At 38.5% G+C, this 14375-nt stretch overlaps 1 protein-coding gene across 5 annotated transcripts in view; it reads right to left on the bottom strand.

The window, feature by feature from the left end:
* The window catches only part of LOC120519015 (Fc receptor-like protein 5), a 179476-nt gene that overhangs the window by 75975 nt on the left and 89126 nt on the right, over window positions 1-14375 (bottom strand). For 4 of the 5 annotated variants that reach the window (XM_039742091.1, XM_039742095.1, XM_039742092.1 and 1 more), the window contains 2 exons: window positions 6480-6770; window positions 4691-4981 (listed from right to left, as the gene is read on the bottom strand). In XM_039742091.1, coding sequence (XP_039598025.1) covers window positions 4691-4981; window positions 6480-6770 — 582 coding nt within the window. The remainder of the gene's footprint in view (window positions 1-4690; window positions 4982-6479; window positions 6771-14375) is intronic. The other variant, XM_039742093.1, reaches the window with a different exon arrangement.

Below are 14375 nucleotides of genomic sequence, written 5' to 3'. Positions count from 1 at the left end.
AGGGCTGCCCTTTGTCACCGATTCTGTTCATAACTTTTATGGACAGAATTTCTAGGCGCAGCCAGGGTGTTGAAGGGTCCGGTTTGGTGGACTCAGGATTGGGTCACTGCTTTTTGCAGATGATGTTGTCCTGTTTGCTTCATCAGGCCGTGATCTTCAGCTCTCTCTGGATCGGTTCGCAGCTGAGTGTGAAGCGGCTGGGATGAGAATCAGCACCTCCAAATCCGAGAGCATGGTCCTCAGCCGGAAAAGGGTGGAGTGCCCTCTCAGGGTTGGGGGAGAGATCCTGCCCCAAGTGGAGGAGTTCAAGTATCTCGGGGTCTTGTTCACGAGTGAGGGAAGAATGGAGCGTGAGATCGACAGGCGGATCGGTGCGGCATCCGCAGTGATGCGGGCTCTGCATCGGTCTGTCGTGGTGAAAAAGGAGCTGAGCCGTAAGGCAAAGCTCTCAATTTACCAGTCGATCTACCTTCCTACCCTCACCTATGGTCATGAGCTATGGGTAGTGACGAAAGAACGAGATCGCGAATACAAGCGGCTGAAATGAGTTTCCTCCGCAGGGTGTCTGGGCTTTCCCTTAAAGATAGGGTGAGAAGCTCAGTCATCCGGGAGGGGCTCAGAGTAGAGCCGCTGCTCCTCCGCATCGAGAGGAGTCAGATGAGGTGGCTCGGGCATCTGATCAGGATGCCTCCTGGACGCCTCCCTGGTGAGGTGTTCCGGGCACGTCCAACCGGGAGGAGGACCCGGGGAAGACCCAGGACACGCCGGAGGAACTATGTCTCCCGGCTGGCCTGGGAAGCATGGGATTCTCCCGGAAGAGCTGGAAGAAGTGGCCGGGAGAGGGAAGTCTGGGCCTCTCTGCTTAAGCTGCTGCCCCCGCGACCCGACCTCGGATAAGCGGAAGAGAATGGATGGATGGATGGATGGATTTATTAAGCTGAGAGGTTCAGCCACTGAGCTGCTCTTGTGTTCATCACCACCATGACTGTTGTGATCAATATGCTGCTCCAAGTCAGTTGTGACTGTGTGTCTAATATAGACATATTTATCAAAAGAGATATTGGACATTAAAGACAACATTAACAATAGGGGAAATTTAAAATGACATGTTTCTGCTTGCTTTGTTTTTGAATCTTCAAATGAAATCTGAATTTCAAAGAGACACTAAACCTGAGATGCTAAAGCTGATTATTAATATCAGTTAAATGTACATGGTGTCCAGCGATCCATAACTTCAAAAGCTGGGAGATTATTACTACAAACTACAACTACTACAAACTACAAACTTTCTAATAGATTTAGATAAATATCAGGTTTTACGGCTCTGCTGATTGACCAAAGGTGTTTATAAAAAATCAAATAGGTGAGCAGGACGTATGTCTTTTTACAGTTATGCCCTGCAGAAATCTGCATTCAAATTTTACATAAATTAATGCTGCTGAGACAAGCTCAGACACTATAGAATACTCTTTGTGCCAAAATGAAACAAATAAAATGTTAATTATGAAATATTAGTTGCTATTTATCTGAAGCCTTTATCCAAGGCTACTTACAACATCTGAGATACAATTAGGTTACATTTCTTTTGAATTTCCAATTGGAGCACAGGCAGGTGAAGTGACTGAGGATCACACCGTGTTATTTGTGGGATTTGACCCCTAACATTAGGTTTTAAAGTCCCAGTCCATGACTTGATGAAAAAAATAATCACATGAGAAAGTACAGCCATGGTGGCGCAGTGGGTAGCACTGCTGCCCCCCAGTTAGGGGACCCGGGTTCACTTCCTGGGTCCTCCCTCCGTGGAGTTTGCATGTTCTCCCCATGTTTACGTGGGTTTCTCTGGGTGTTCCAGTTTCCTCCTACATTCCAGAGACATGCAGGCTAGGTGCATTGGCGATTCTAAATTGTCCCTGGTTTGTGTAAAAAGTGCCATGGATGATCTTGCAGCACCTATTCTAAACATTATCAATAGTTCATTATTGCATGGTACAGTACCTGAAGCACTAAAAGTGTCAGTCATTAAACCATTACTTAAAAAGTCAGACCTAGACCCACACATAATTAATAATTATAGGCCTATTTTAAATTTACCCTTTCTCTCTAAAATACTAGAAAAAGTAGTCGCCAATCAGCTTCAGTCACACCTTACGCATTACAATTTATCTGAGAAATTTCAGTCTGGTTTCCGTACTGGTCATAGTACAGAAACTGCACTAACGTGGGTTGTAAATTATTATTATTATGTAATTATGTTGTTAGACTTAAGTGCAGCGTTTGACACCATTGACCATTCTATTTTACTGCACAGGCTAGAAAATGATGTTGGGCTTACAGGCACCGTGCTCACTTGGTTTAGTTCTTATTTTTCAAATCAATTCCAATACGTACAGAAATGTGCTGACAAAACTCCATCATTATACACAAAAGTTCAATATGGTGTCCCGCAGGGCTCAGTACTGGGACCTTTACTGTTTTCACTTTACATGCTTCCACTGGGATCAAACATTAGGAAACATAATGTTAATTTTCACTCGTATGCAGATGACACCCAGTTAAACCTTTCATTTAAATCAAATGAAGTTTCTCTAATATTGTCTCTAATTAGTTGTGTTAGTGAATTAAAGGAGTAGATGGTTGAGAACTACTTGTCTTAAAACACAGATAAAACAGAGATGTTAATTGTTGGAGGGAATGCCGTTGATCACAACAATATTCTGTCATCATTTAACTCAGTTGGAATCACCATTAATTTTACTGAATCAGCCCAAAATCTCAGAGTTCTCTTTGACTCTAGCATGTCATTTAAAGCACATATTACAAAGTTGTCCAAATCATGTTTCTTCCATCTTAAAAATGTTGGAAATTAAGGCACTTTCTAAATAAACAGGATTCTGAGAAATTAATTCATGCATTTATTTCTAGTAGGATTGACTACTGCAATGTGGTGTTCACTGGATGTTCAAATGTTCCTTATACAGCCTCCAGTTAATCCAAAATGCTGCTGCAATAATTATCACAAGAACAAGAAAATATGAACATATAACTCCAGTTCTTAAATCCTTACACTGACTCCCAGTTAAGTTTAGGTCTGATTTCAAAATCCTCCTTTTAACATATAAAGCATTAATGACCAAGGTCCGGCTTACTTGTCTGAACTTATCATGACTTACAAACCAGAGCGCACATTAAGGTCTCAAGATGCCGGTCTGCTTATGATTCCAAGGATTAATAAAATAAAAGTGGGAGGTTGAGCTTTTAGTTACAGGGCCCCTAAACTGTGGAATGGCCTGCCTGCTACAATAAAAGATGCCCCTTCGCTCTCAGCTTTTAAATCCCGGCTGAAGATTCACTACTTCAGTTTAGCATATCCTGACTAGAGCTGCTGATTTACTGTACATACTGCATCTCTGTTATCAGTCATTAGCACTAATACATAAGTAACATGGTAGTTATAATTTGATACTAAACCTCACCTATTCTGTTTCTCTTCTCGGTACTCAAATTTGGCACTTAGTGCCATGGCCCACCTGCCAAGTTGTTGTGCCTGCTTATGGTAAAGTCATCCCTGATGGAGGATCACTGGAATCATGGGAAAGAGAGGTCCTTTCATTGGATTGGCTAGTCCAGCACTGTCTCAACTGTGGTATGGCCAAATGGAGGAGGCAGCTTGATGGATGAGGTTTCCAGGACTCTAAAAATATCCAAATCTTATTATGTGATGTCATCCATTGTTAAATTCTGCTACATACTTCTAAAATTTTTATTTTTATACTGTGTTGATGATTTGTTCTGTTCTGTGTGTTGTATTGTATTGACCCCCAACTTTTTGACACCCACTGCACGGCCATCCTACCTGGAAAGGGGTCTCTCTTTGAACTGCCTTTCCCGAGGTTTCTTCCATTTTTGTTCCCCTACTGGGGTTTTGTTTGGGAGTTTTTCCTTGTTTTCTTAGAGAGTCATGGCTGGGAGGCTGTCAAGAGGCAGGGCTTGTTAAAGCCCATTGCAGAACTCCTTGTGTGATTTTGGGCTATACAAAAATAAACTGCATTGTATTGTATTGTATTGTTTGTGCGTGTGTGCCCTTTGGTGGGCTGGCGCCCTGCCCAGGGTTTGTTTCCTGCCTTGCACCCTGTGTTGGCTGGGATTGGCTCCAGCAGACCCCCGTGACCCTGTAGTTATGATATAGCGGGTTGGATAATGGATGGATGGATGGACAATGACATAATTTTATCAACAATGTAGTCACATTACGTTTTTACAGGTGTTAATTCAAAAAGGTCTTTTTTTTAAAGATCGTATTTATTTAACAAAGGGGCTTTTCCAGATGCCACATTTCAAAATCACCAATTTAATGCCAGCAGTAGTAATTTCAGAATGCCTCTTTTCATGATGATTACATCATTTGTCAATCAAAACCAAAAGACTAAACCTGTTGGTTAATCAGCTCAGCTGGTAGCTCAACTGATCTGAGGCATTTTGACAATAGATGAATGAACATGCCTAATATAAATCTGCTGTTAAACATCATTAAGTCATCTGCTGCCAGACTTTATAAGAACTAATGAAAGGAGCCATCAAGACTTCAGTGAGTTAAACTTTACTCCTCTAAAGCCACAGACTAACCAGGTGGAGACAGGGACTCTTCACTATGATTTCCCATTATTTACCCTCCCTGTAATCAGACACTCACCATGAGTAGTTAATGTAACAGGATGGCTGAACTGTGAGTAACGAGGAGAGCTATCACTGTATGCCTTGCATCGGTATGATCCCTTGTCAGACTGAGTCACCAACTGGAAGGTATAAGTCTGTCCAGTAACTCCATTAATCTGATTTCCCAAGTATTTCTGACTCCCTTTGAACCAGTGATAAAAATTCCAGCCTGTAAAGCCACCCTTAATATTGCACTTTAGGGTCACTGTGTCTCCCATGTAAATGGGTTTCTCCTCATTGTTTAGCTTTACTTCCGTCTTTGGGTTTTCTTCAGGGAAGAACAAATAACAATTACAAGGTCACAGAAGACTGACATACACAAACACAACTGCTACTCACACATTGATAATTGGAATGAAACTGCCCTTTAGTCCTGCATTGTTAAAGATATTATACAAATTACTATTAATTCTATGGTATATTGATCCTTTCAAAGGCAGCACTAGCATATAGCATTTTTAACAATGAACATTTGAGCATAAATTATTAAACTGTTGGATAAGTGGGATTCCATAGGCCACTGTACAAAATCCATAATAGTACACAACAACACCACAGGAGTTGCCAAAAACAAACAAGAAAAGAAACCAAGAAGAGGAGAGTAGCAACCAGTTTGATAACAGCTTCACATTCATCCTCCAATGTGTATTTGATTACTTTTCCTTTCATTGTCTTATAGCAATGAAGCCAGACTGGCACTGTGGTTAATACTACTGTCACAAATCCCCAAGAAGCATGGGTTCAAACCTTGTGTGTAATTGCTGTATGGAATTTTCACCTTCTTCCTTTGCATTTCTTGAGGTATTCTGGTTTTCCTTCACATCCCATAACAAATGTGTAAGGTTAGTGTACAGGTGTAAACTTGCTTTGAGAGAGTGTGTTTGTGTGTCAGTGTACCCTGCGATGGTCTAGTACCAAGTACACAGAATGTTCCTGTATTCTGGTCACCATTATCAACACAGGCATCAGTACCCCTGAAATGGAGGAACGATTTAAAAAATGGATGGATGGATGGACACATTACATGGTATCTTAGTTGCTGGGGAGTTGGACTGAAAACGTCTAGGGTGCAGGTGCAGTTTTCATCACTAATTAATGTGTGACCCAGAGGAAGTCAAATGACTTGTTTAGATCTTAACCATAGTAGCAAATGCAGTGCCACATATAGAGCACATGATGTCATTTACTCAGACATGTAAAGGTTAAATTAAGATTTTTGTTTATAAAAGAATATACAGTGCTTATTGCATTGATATGGTGGTGTAATGGTTAGTGCTGATGTTTCAAAGCATCAAGAGACTGGGTTCAGATTTCAACCCAGTCTTTATCTGCTTGAAGTTCACTTGTTCTGCTTATGTGTTTGTGCATTTTCCTCTGGGTGCTTTTGTTTTTCCCCACACCCCAAAGTTGAGTATGGTGCATTTGTAGTCAATTTTAATCTAGTCAGGTGTGAACATTATCTGTGATTGACTGGTGCCCTGTCCAGGGTTAAGTCCTGCCAAGTGTACCATGTCGCAGATGTGCCCTGTTGACCCTAAACTGAATAAAGCTGGTTTGAATGGATGAATTGACATACTTATTATAAATCTGCTTTCAGACTTTATATAATTAATGAAAAAAGCCTTCAAGGCTTCAGTGAGATTTCTTCCACTAAAGTCATGTAGTAACCATGTACAGTATGTGACCAAGACCCTCTTCTATGCTGTCTGTACTGAAAAGAGACTGACTATTGCCCACTACTTACCTCCATGTAGTCTCATACTCACCCTTAACAGCAAGCGTAAAAGGACTGCTGATCTGTGAATAACGAGGAGAGACACCACTCTGGGCAGAACACCTGTATACTCCTCTGTCAGAATCAGTTACCAAACTTAAGGTATAAATTTGTCCATTGGCACCATAAATCTGATTGCCCCTGTATGTCTGATCTCCTTTGTACCACAAATAATAATTCCAGTCTGTAAAGCCGCTCTCAGTGCTACACTTTAGGGTCACTGTGTCTCCTATGTACACAGGTTTCTTCTCATTGGTAAGCTTCACTGTCACCTTTGGTCTTTCTGCAGGGAAGAACAGATCACAATTACATGGTCGCAGAAAGCTCAGAAACACATCTTCTGATCACAAATAAATGAATGGAATGAAATTGTGCTTTAGTCCCACATTTTTAAAGATGCTCTGCCAATTATAATTGATTTTACAGTATATTTCATCTTTCAATGTGAGCAACTAACAAAGTTTTTTTAACATTGAGCATTTGAACATAAATTATTAAATTGTTTGATAAATGGCATTCCAAAGGCCACTGGGCAAAATTTACAGTAGATGACAAAAACACTGCAGGAGTTGCTGAAAACAAACAAGAAAAGAAACCAAGAAATGGACAGAGGCAACCATATTGATAGCATCTTCTCATTCACCTTGTATTTATTAACTTTTTATTGTCTCTTAGCAATGAGGGCAGAGTGGCGCAGTGGTTAATCCTGCTGTCTCATATATCCAGATGGGTGGATTCAATTTTTGTACATGGTCGCTGCATGGAATTTGCACCAGTGTGTTTCTGTAGCTATTCTGATTTTCTTCCACACTCAACAGCATGCATAATTAGTCAGTAGGCAACTCTAAGCTAAGTATGTATCTGTGTCAGTATACTGTGTAACAATCTATTATATAAAACAATTATTTTGGATTGTTGCCAAAGTGGTTGTTCTCACATAGCCTGCTTTCAATGGATCTCAGGGTGTCCTTTAAAGCTTGGAGATACATAGTGTCCATTGATATTCATGGCCATTACAATAGAAAAATCTGATGTATCCCACTTTTTAGCACCATTCATCACTCCTCCATTTAGGTCCAGCTCAAGTGGAGGAAACTTTTGTCATATAACAATCTCTGATCCATCTGATTAATAAGTTCATGGTGTATACTGTCACTTAACTAAAGAGCATAATTAACAATTTTACATCACCTCTGTTATCCTTAATGGAAACTGAAAGACACAAGGCCAGTGGCAGCCTGTTTCTCTAAATGAGTTTCATTGATGTGTCTTTCTTAATTGATGTCCCAGTGTTTCTAATGTTCAGGTAACAAACCAGCATCAGGATGATGGACTTCATGGACTTTCATCACTTTTAATATGCATGATTTTTTATTTTTATTGTAAACTAATCACCAAAAATATATAATGAGGAAAAACAGATAATCACAAAATCATAAATAGAAGGATTTGTACAGATAAGTGAACAGAACATCCAAAACACAAAAGTAAGAAAAGGAAAGACCTTTAGTGTGGACGTGGGTTTCGCATTAATGAGGACTTTAATGTTTAGACAGGCATTGAAGAGTCACAGTGCAGTTTCTGGTTTTGAATGTATGTTTCTGTTTACTGCACTCTGTTATTTTCATAGAGTTGCTTGCATTATTATCTTTGTTGGGTGTCAAATGTCCTACATCAAACTTAATTAAGTTCATGTCAAAAACACCATTGTATAAGTGTTTTCCTTGTTTCCTTTTAGTTTATTTGTATTTCTTTACTTATTTTAAATTTTTAGTTATTTTTAATATTTTTCAATGTGCATTATTTGTGCTTGTTTAATGGTTAATTGGTTGACTTTCCAAACACTTCCATGTTTTAGGGGTCAGATTCAAGCATGAGAAAGAAAGGAATGAGAGACATGAGAGACACAGATTAGGACAGACCAGACTATGATTCACATGGGAGGACCTTAGTTAATGAGACTTCCTGTAAGATGGCCTTGAAGAACCCAAAATTAGAAGATGTGGTCCAGGAGTAGTAATGTACAAAATCAGTAGCAGACAAACTCATATTTATGTTTCTGCAGGAGAGTACAGTAAAGCTAAATATTATGAAAGTGTCAAGTTAATGGCTGAAAAAAGATTGCTGGTGTGTTCCTCTTTTGAAAGGGTTCACTGGTTAATGGTTTACTTAACTCTCTCTTCTTTTAGGTTAACTGAGATTTCATTGGGCAAAGGAGGATATATGGTCATCTGGAGAAGGACATCAGAGTGATGCAGGTCTATGACCCCCTGGGGTTAGTTACTGAAGAAGACCACTATACAAGATTAAGCTAGTCACCAGAAGGCAAAAGTAATCCAATGAAGGAACACAAATATAAGATAATAACAAATAAAAGTTCTCCCTTATAAATATATAGAATCCAGGGCTTCTGGTTATATTTTTACATAAACGCACCTTATCCCTTGGGTCTTTAGCAGAGCTCATATATATCATTACCCATTTATGCAAAATAAGTCCAATTAAACTTATTGGTAAAATCTTGTCATAAAAGAATTCTTAGTGTAATAAAACAAAGTTACATGTTCAACACTATGTCGTCATTTCAATCCTGTCAATTTCAGCATAATGGTGTTTCATATTCTTTATCTATGTTCATAGAAAAATGTATATTATTGAACTATCTGGATTGTTCAGTATTTGTTGGTCCAACATTCATTATCTCATTGAATCTCATTTAGCATGAAAAACCGCAACCATCAGCCTGATCTTCTTCTGGGGCATTCCTCACTATTATAGTTAATAATTTATGTTCCAACTCTGATCCATAATCAGAATCAGGATCAGAGTCAGAATTCACTTGATTGGCAAGGTACACTAATGTGTACTAGGAATTTGTCTTGATAGTATTGGTGCAACATATAAGGATAATACAGAATGTAAACGATAAATATAAGAAGATAAAATTAAAATGATACAATATGATGCAGCATACAAGGGCAATACAAAAACATAAAAAGTAGGATTAAAATGTCCAGGCAGTCTAGTGTGTAGGTAAACATAGATACTGAGTAGAAGCTCAGACCTGATTAGTGAGAGTAACCGCACATGTAAAATCTATTTAGGTGACATATTGCTTTTAATTTTCACTGCACAAAGATGTTTGCAAGAGATAAGTCTTTGGAGTAGGTGATGCCCTGGGTGAGTCAGATGAGAAATGATTTTTGTGGCCGTCTTTCTTACCCTGGACTCTCAGGATTTCAGTGTGCAGTAAGTTACAGCCTATGATCCTTTCACAGTCTTTGATAATGCATTGTAAATTGGCCTTAGCCTGAACAGAGGCAGCACCAAACCTGACAGTTATAGATGCTGTCAGAATGGACTCGATGATTGGACCAATAGTGCTTGAGGGAGATTGAATTTCCTCAGCTGATGCAAAAAGAACATTCTCTGATGGGCTTTCTTAATAATGCATTTAATGTTATTGTTCCACTTAATGTTTTGTGACAGCACAGAGCCCAGAAAGTTAAATGATTCTGTCATCCCAATGGCTGAGCCATTTAAAACAAATGATAGATGAGCAGGTTTCTGTTTCCTGAAATCTGTGATCACCTCATTAGTTTTTTGAATGTTAATGTCCAAATTGTTATGGCTGCACCACAATGTTAGACTTTCCACCTCTTAAGTGAATATGGACTCATGATTGTTTGAAACGAGGCCAATTAGTGTGATGTCATCTGCAAATTCAAGAACTTTGATGGGAGAATCGCCAGAGGTCCAGTCATTTGTATAAAGTGAGAAGAGTAACAGGGAAAGGACACATACTGTACCTGCGGTGCACCAGTACTTAGTGTCAATGGGTCAGATCATGTGTGTCGAACCGCAACTACTGTTTCCTACCAGTAAGAATGTCTGTGATCCAATGGCAGATTGAACTGGGTGAGTTTCTTATTTAGGAGTTCTGGGATAACTGTTTTGAAAGCAGAGCTACGGTCCACAAACAGGATCTTCACATAAGCCCCTGGCTTATCAAGGTGTTATATAAGGCTCAGACCTAAATTCACTACTTCATCCACAGACTAACGGGCTCTGTATGCAAACTTAAATTGGTCCAGGAAGTCTTTTGTAGCATTCTTGTGATAATTCAGAATAAGGGGTTCAAAGGCCTTCATTACCACAGACGTTAAAGCTGCTGGTCTATAGTCATTTAGGGATGGGACCTTTGATTTTTTTGCTACTACAATGATGGTGGAGGTCTTGAAGCTGACAGAAACAGTGCACAGATGCAGAGATTGGTTGAAAATGTCTGCATAATGCCTGAGCGTTAAAGGGGAAATAAGTTCCAGGCCTGCAGCTTTTTTAATATTTTGCTTTTGAATAAGTTGCAGATGTTTTTTGCAGTGATGACAGGAGGGGGCAGCTGAGAAGAAGAGGAATGTAGAGTAGCAACACAGAGACCATTAGGTAGGTTTATGTCTCACTGTCTTTTAAAGTGGCCTTACTGATTTAACTGATGATCCAGACTAGGATCAGAAGAACTGTTTGTTAGTTTCTTATAATTACAGATCTGTTTAAGGTCTCTCCAGACTGTCATTTGCAGACAGTTTTTCCTATAGCTTATCTGAGTATTTCTTTTTTGCAGCTTTGATTCCTTTCTCCAACATATACTTGGCTTTCCTGTATTCCTGATAATTGCCAGATCTAAAAACACTCTTTGTTCTGGTGCAGTTGTCTGAGCTCTGGGGTGAACCAAGTATTATCACTGCTAAACTTCACAGTTATTCTTGTTGGGATGAAAACATCTTCACCAAAACTAATATATGAAGTTGTATCAGTGTATCCATATATGTTAGAGGTGGCAGTTTTGAAGGCACTCCAGCCTGTACAGGCAAAGCAGTACTGAAGATGCTCTATTGCCTTGCTGGTCCACTTTTTAACTGTACTTTTGACTGGCTTTACAGGTTTTAGCTTTTGTTTGTCAGCAGTAATAAGGTGAATCATAAAATTGTCAGAATTACCAAGTGGGGAAAGAGAGAAGGTATGATAAGCATCCATAACAGCTGCATAGCAGTGATTTAGAATATTTCCATCACTGTTAGGGCATTTTATTTGCTGTTGATATTTAGGAAGGACCTGGTTAAAACTGAAATGGTTAAAATCACCCAAAATAATGATTTGCAAGTCCAAGTTGTCTTTTTCAATCTCAGTGATTCCTTCAGTGAGTCACCACTGCACATCGTGAACACATAATAGCGCAAGAGCAAATGTAAACACTGGCTCGAATCACTGAGGAAAACTTGCCTGGTAAATAAAACAGCTTACAGTTTATAATAACCAATTCTGGGTTGGGAGAGCATGATATAAAAAGAACTGTCACATTGTTACACCAACCTTGAGTGATGAAAAAATACGCTCCTCCACCCTTTGTTTTGTTAAAAGTATGGTAATGTGGTCCGCTTATTACTGCATGAATTTAGGTAAGTCCAATGCAGAGTCAGGAATAGAGTCATTCAGGCAGGACTCAGTTACACACTAAGCAGACAGAAAAATCCATTTTAGTATGTATTAGCAGCTGCAGTTTGTTGGCTTTGTTTCTCAGTGAACACGTTAGACATATTCCAGGCAGTCGTTGACATAGTCCTTGCTTCCTGAATCGAACCAGAATGGCAGCTGTTCTGCCTTTGGTCCTCCTTTATCGGGCTACCGGTTTAGCTGCAGGAGCACCGGTGATCAGCAAAGCTGTAAGATCCATGGATGTTGTTATACAATCTGGAGTCACATCTGGTGGCCCACTGCGACCAATATTCAGAAACTCTTTACGTGTATATGTTATCTGACTTTGCATGGTGACAATGAATGTAATGCAAAAATTTAACACGAAAAGACAGACAAAGATGGAGCAAGAAACTACTGTGGCTGCCATCCAAGGCCCCATCAGTAATTTATTTATTTATTTTGATATAAAACAAAAACATTTAAGATTTTAAGAAAATAAAGCATAAATGACTAATAATTAGGTTGACTAAAATGTTATGGGAATGCACATTAGGAAACCTCTGAAAAACGACATGTGTTTAATAGGAGAAATAAGGATGGGGAGGGATAGAAGATTCATGAATGTTCATCTGTTTGAGGATACAAAATGTTAAAAAAAAAATCTGTGAGGTCTAATACAACTGGATATCTTGATCAATGGAAAGAATTTATCTAAGTTAGTTCTTTCACTTCTCCCTCAGAAACTACTACTTTTTGAACATATATACATACATAATTGGTTGATTTAAGACAACAACATGTAGGAAGCTATAAAACGTATTGATGACTTCTTGAAGACTGAGCCACATGAGAAGAACATGCTTACAGCTCCAACTTTACACCTTTAATAAGACCGTGTAAAAACCATGTTTGGAAATCAACTAAAGAAAAGAAAGACTTGTGGACTTTCTTATCAGTATCAATTTTTCAAACAGGCTTCTTCTCGCTGTTCTTTCTTGTTGAAGAGTATGTTTTTCACCACTAAAGTAAAAAAAAACATAAAGCCATTGTTTGTTTGGCTATATATTGTTCTTTTTTTCTTATTGCTGAAGGGTAACATTAAACTAAAGTTTTATTTTCTACTCATTGTAAGAAATCCATAATATTTTACACTTTTCTTGTTTACACTTTAAAAGGATCTAAATTCTAAGGAAGCTAGCACTCTCTGGTGGAAACACACCCTTATTGATCTTCTTTAGTTGATGTATGTTCTTTTGTGCTTTATTACTTCAATTACTTCAAATCATTTAACTTCACTTGCATTCAGGTCAGGATTTAGGTAATTCCAAAACATGGAATTTCTTTTGCGTCCGTCACTCTGTTGTAGATTACCTTTTTGTTTTGGACTAATGCCATGTAGCATGACACACATTCTGTACAATTCATAACTTAATGAATTAAATATTCTAGTAAAATTAATATTTTGACATTTCTTTAGTGATCACAATCCATCTAGGTCATGAGGTTGAACAGCATCCAAACTGCCATTGCAGTCTACATGACATACATGACATTTTTGATGATTTAAAGAAGGTTATCTTGCTGGCAAGCAGTGATAGTTTTATGTCATATATTAATATATGATTCTTCAATATATGTTCTAGATTATCTAGGCTTAGGCTGGTTGAAATATCACTTTTAAAAGCATTCCCAATGCGGTCCCTACATTGATGGATTGGAGGCAGTACCCCAGATGTTCACATGACCATCATCATCAAATTTGTTCAGGTGAAGCCTGAAAACCATGAGGACTGATTGAGATCATTTATGTTAGGTAGAATGCCCAGTGGGGGGCTGGGTGGTCTCTTGGCCTTAGAACCCCTGCAGATTTTTTTTTTCTAGCCAATCTGGAGTTTTTTTTTGTTTGTTTTATCTGTTCTCCTAGCCATCAGACCTTACTTTATTCTTTGTTATTTGATATTGTCTAATCTAAAAAATGTTTTTTTTTCATAAACTTTCCTTTCTTCATCTTGTAAAGCATTTTGAGCTACACCATTTGTATGAAAATGTGCTATATATACGTAAGAACCAATTTTAGAAAGTTAAAGTTTTGAGTTAAACTCATATTAATGTTTACTTAATTTGAATAGAATATAAATTTCTTCCATAGTCATAGACAATGGTATAGTCTTTTCCCCCTATAAGTTAGTAAGAGATAGAATCTTCTTACTATAACTGAGAAACAGTGTGATAATATTCTGTTGTTGTTTAAAACAGGTCCCAGTACATAGGGACTTAAAAGACCCATTTTCTTTTTTTGGTCTCGTCCGATGCGAGAGATGGACGTCTGAAGTGGAGCTCCGCTAGCAGTGGTGCTATTTTTCATATTATTTGCTTATTATTCTGAGATATCCTGTATTTATTCAACCCGAGA

This window comes from Polypterus senegalus, chromosome 18 (genome assembly GCF_016835505.1).
Source record: "Polypterus senegalus isolate Bchr_013 chromosome 18, ASM1683550v1, whole genome shotgun sequence".
Classification (NCBI taxonomy): Eukaryota; Metazoa; Chordata; class Cladistia; order Polypteriformes; family Polypteridae; genus Polypterus; species Polypterus senegalus.
Note: the sequence above shows the minus strand (reverse complement) of the source record. Positions and strands in the feature narration are given on the sequence as shown.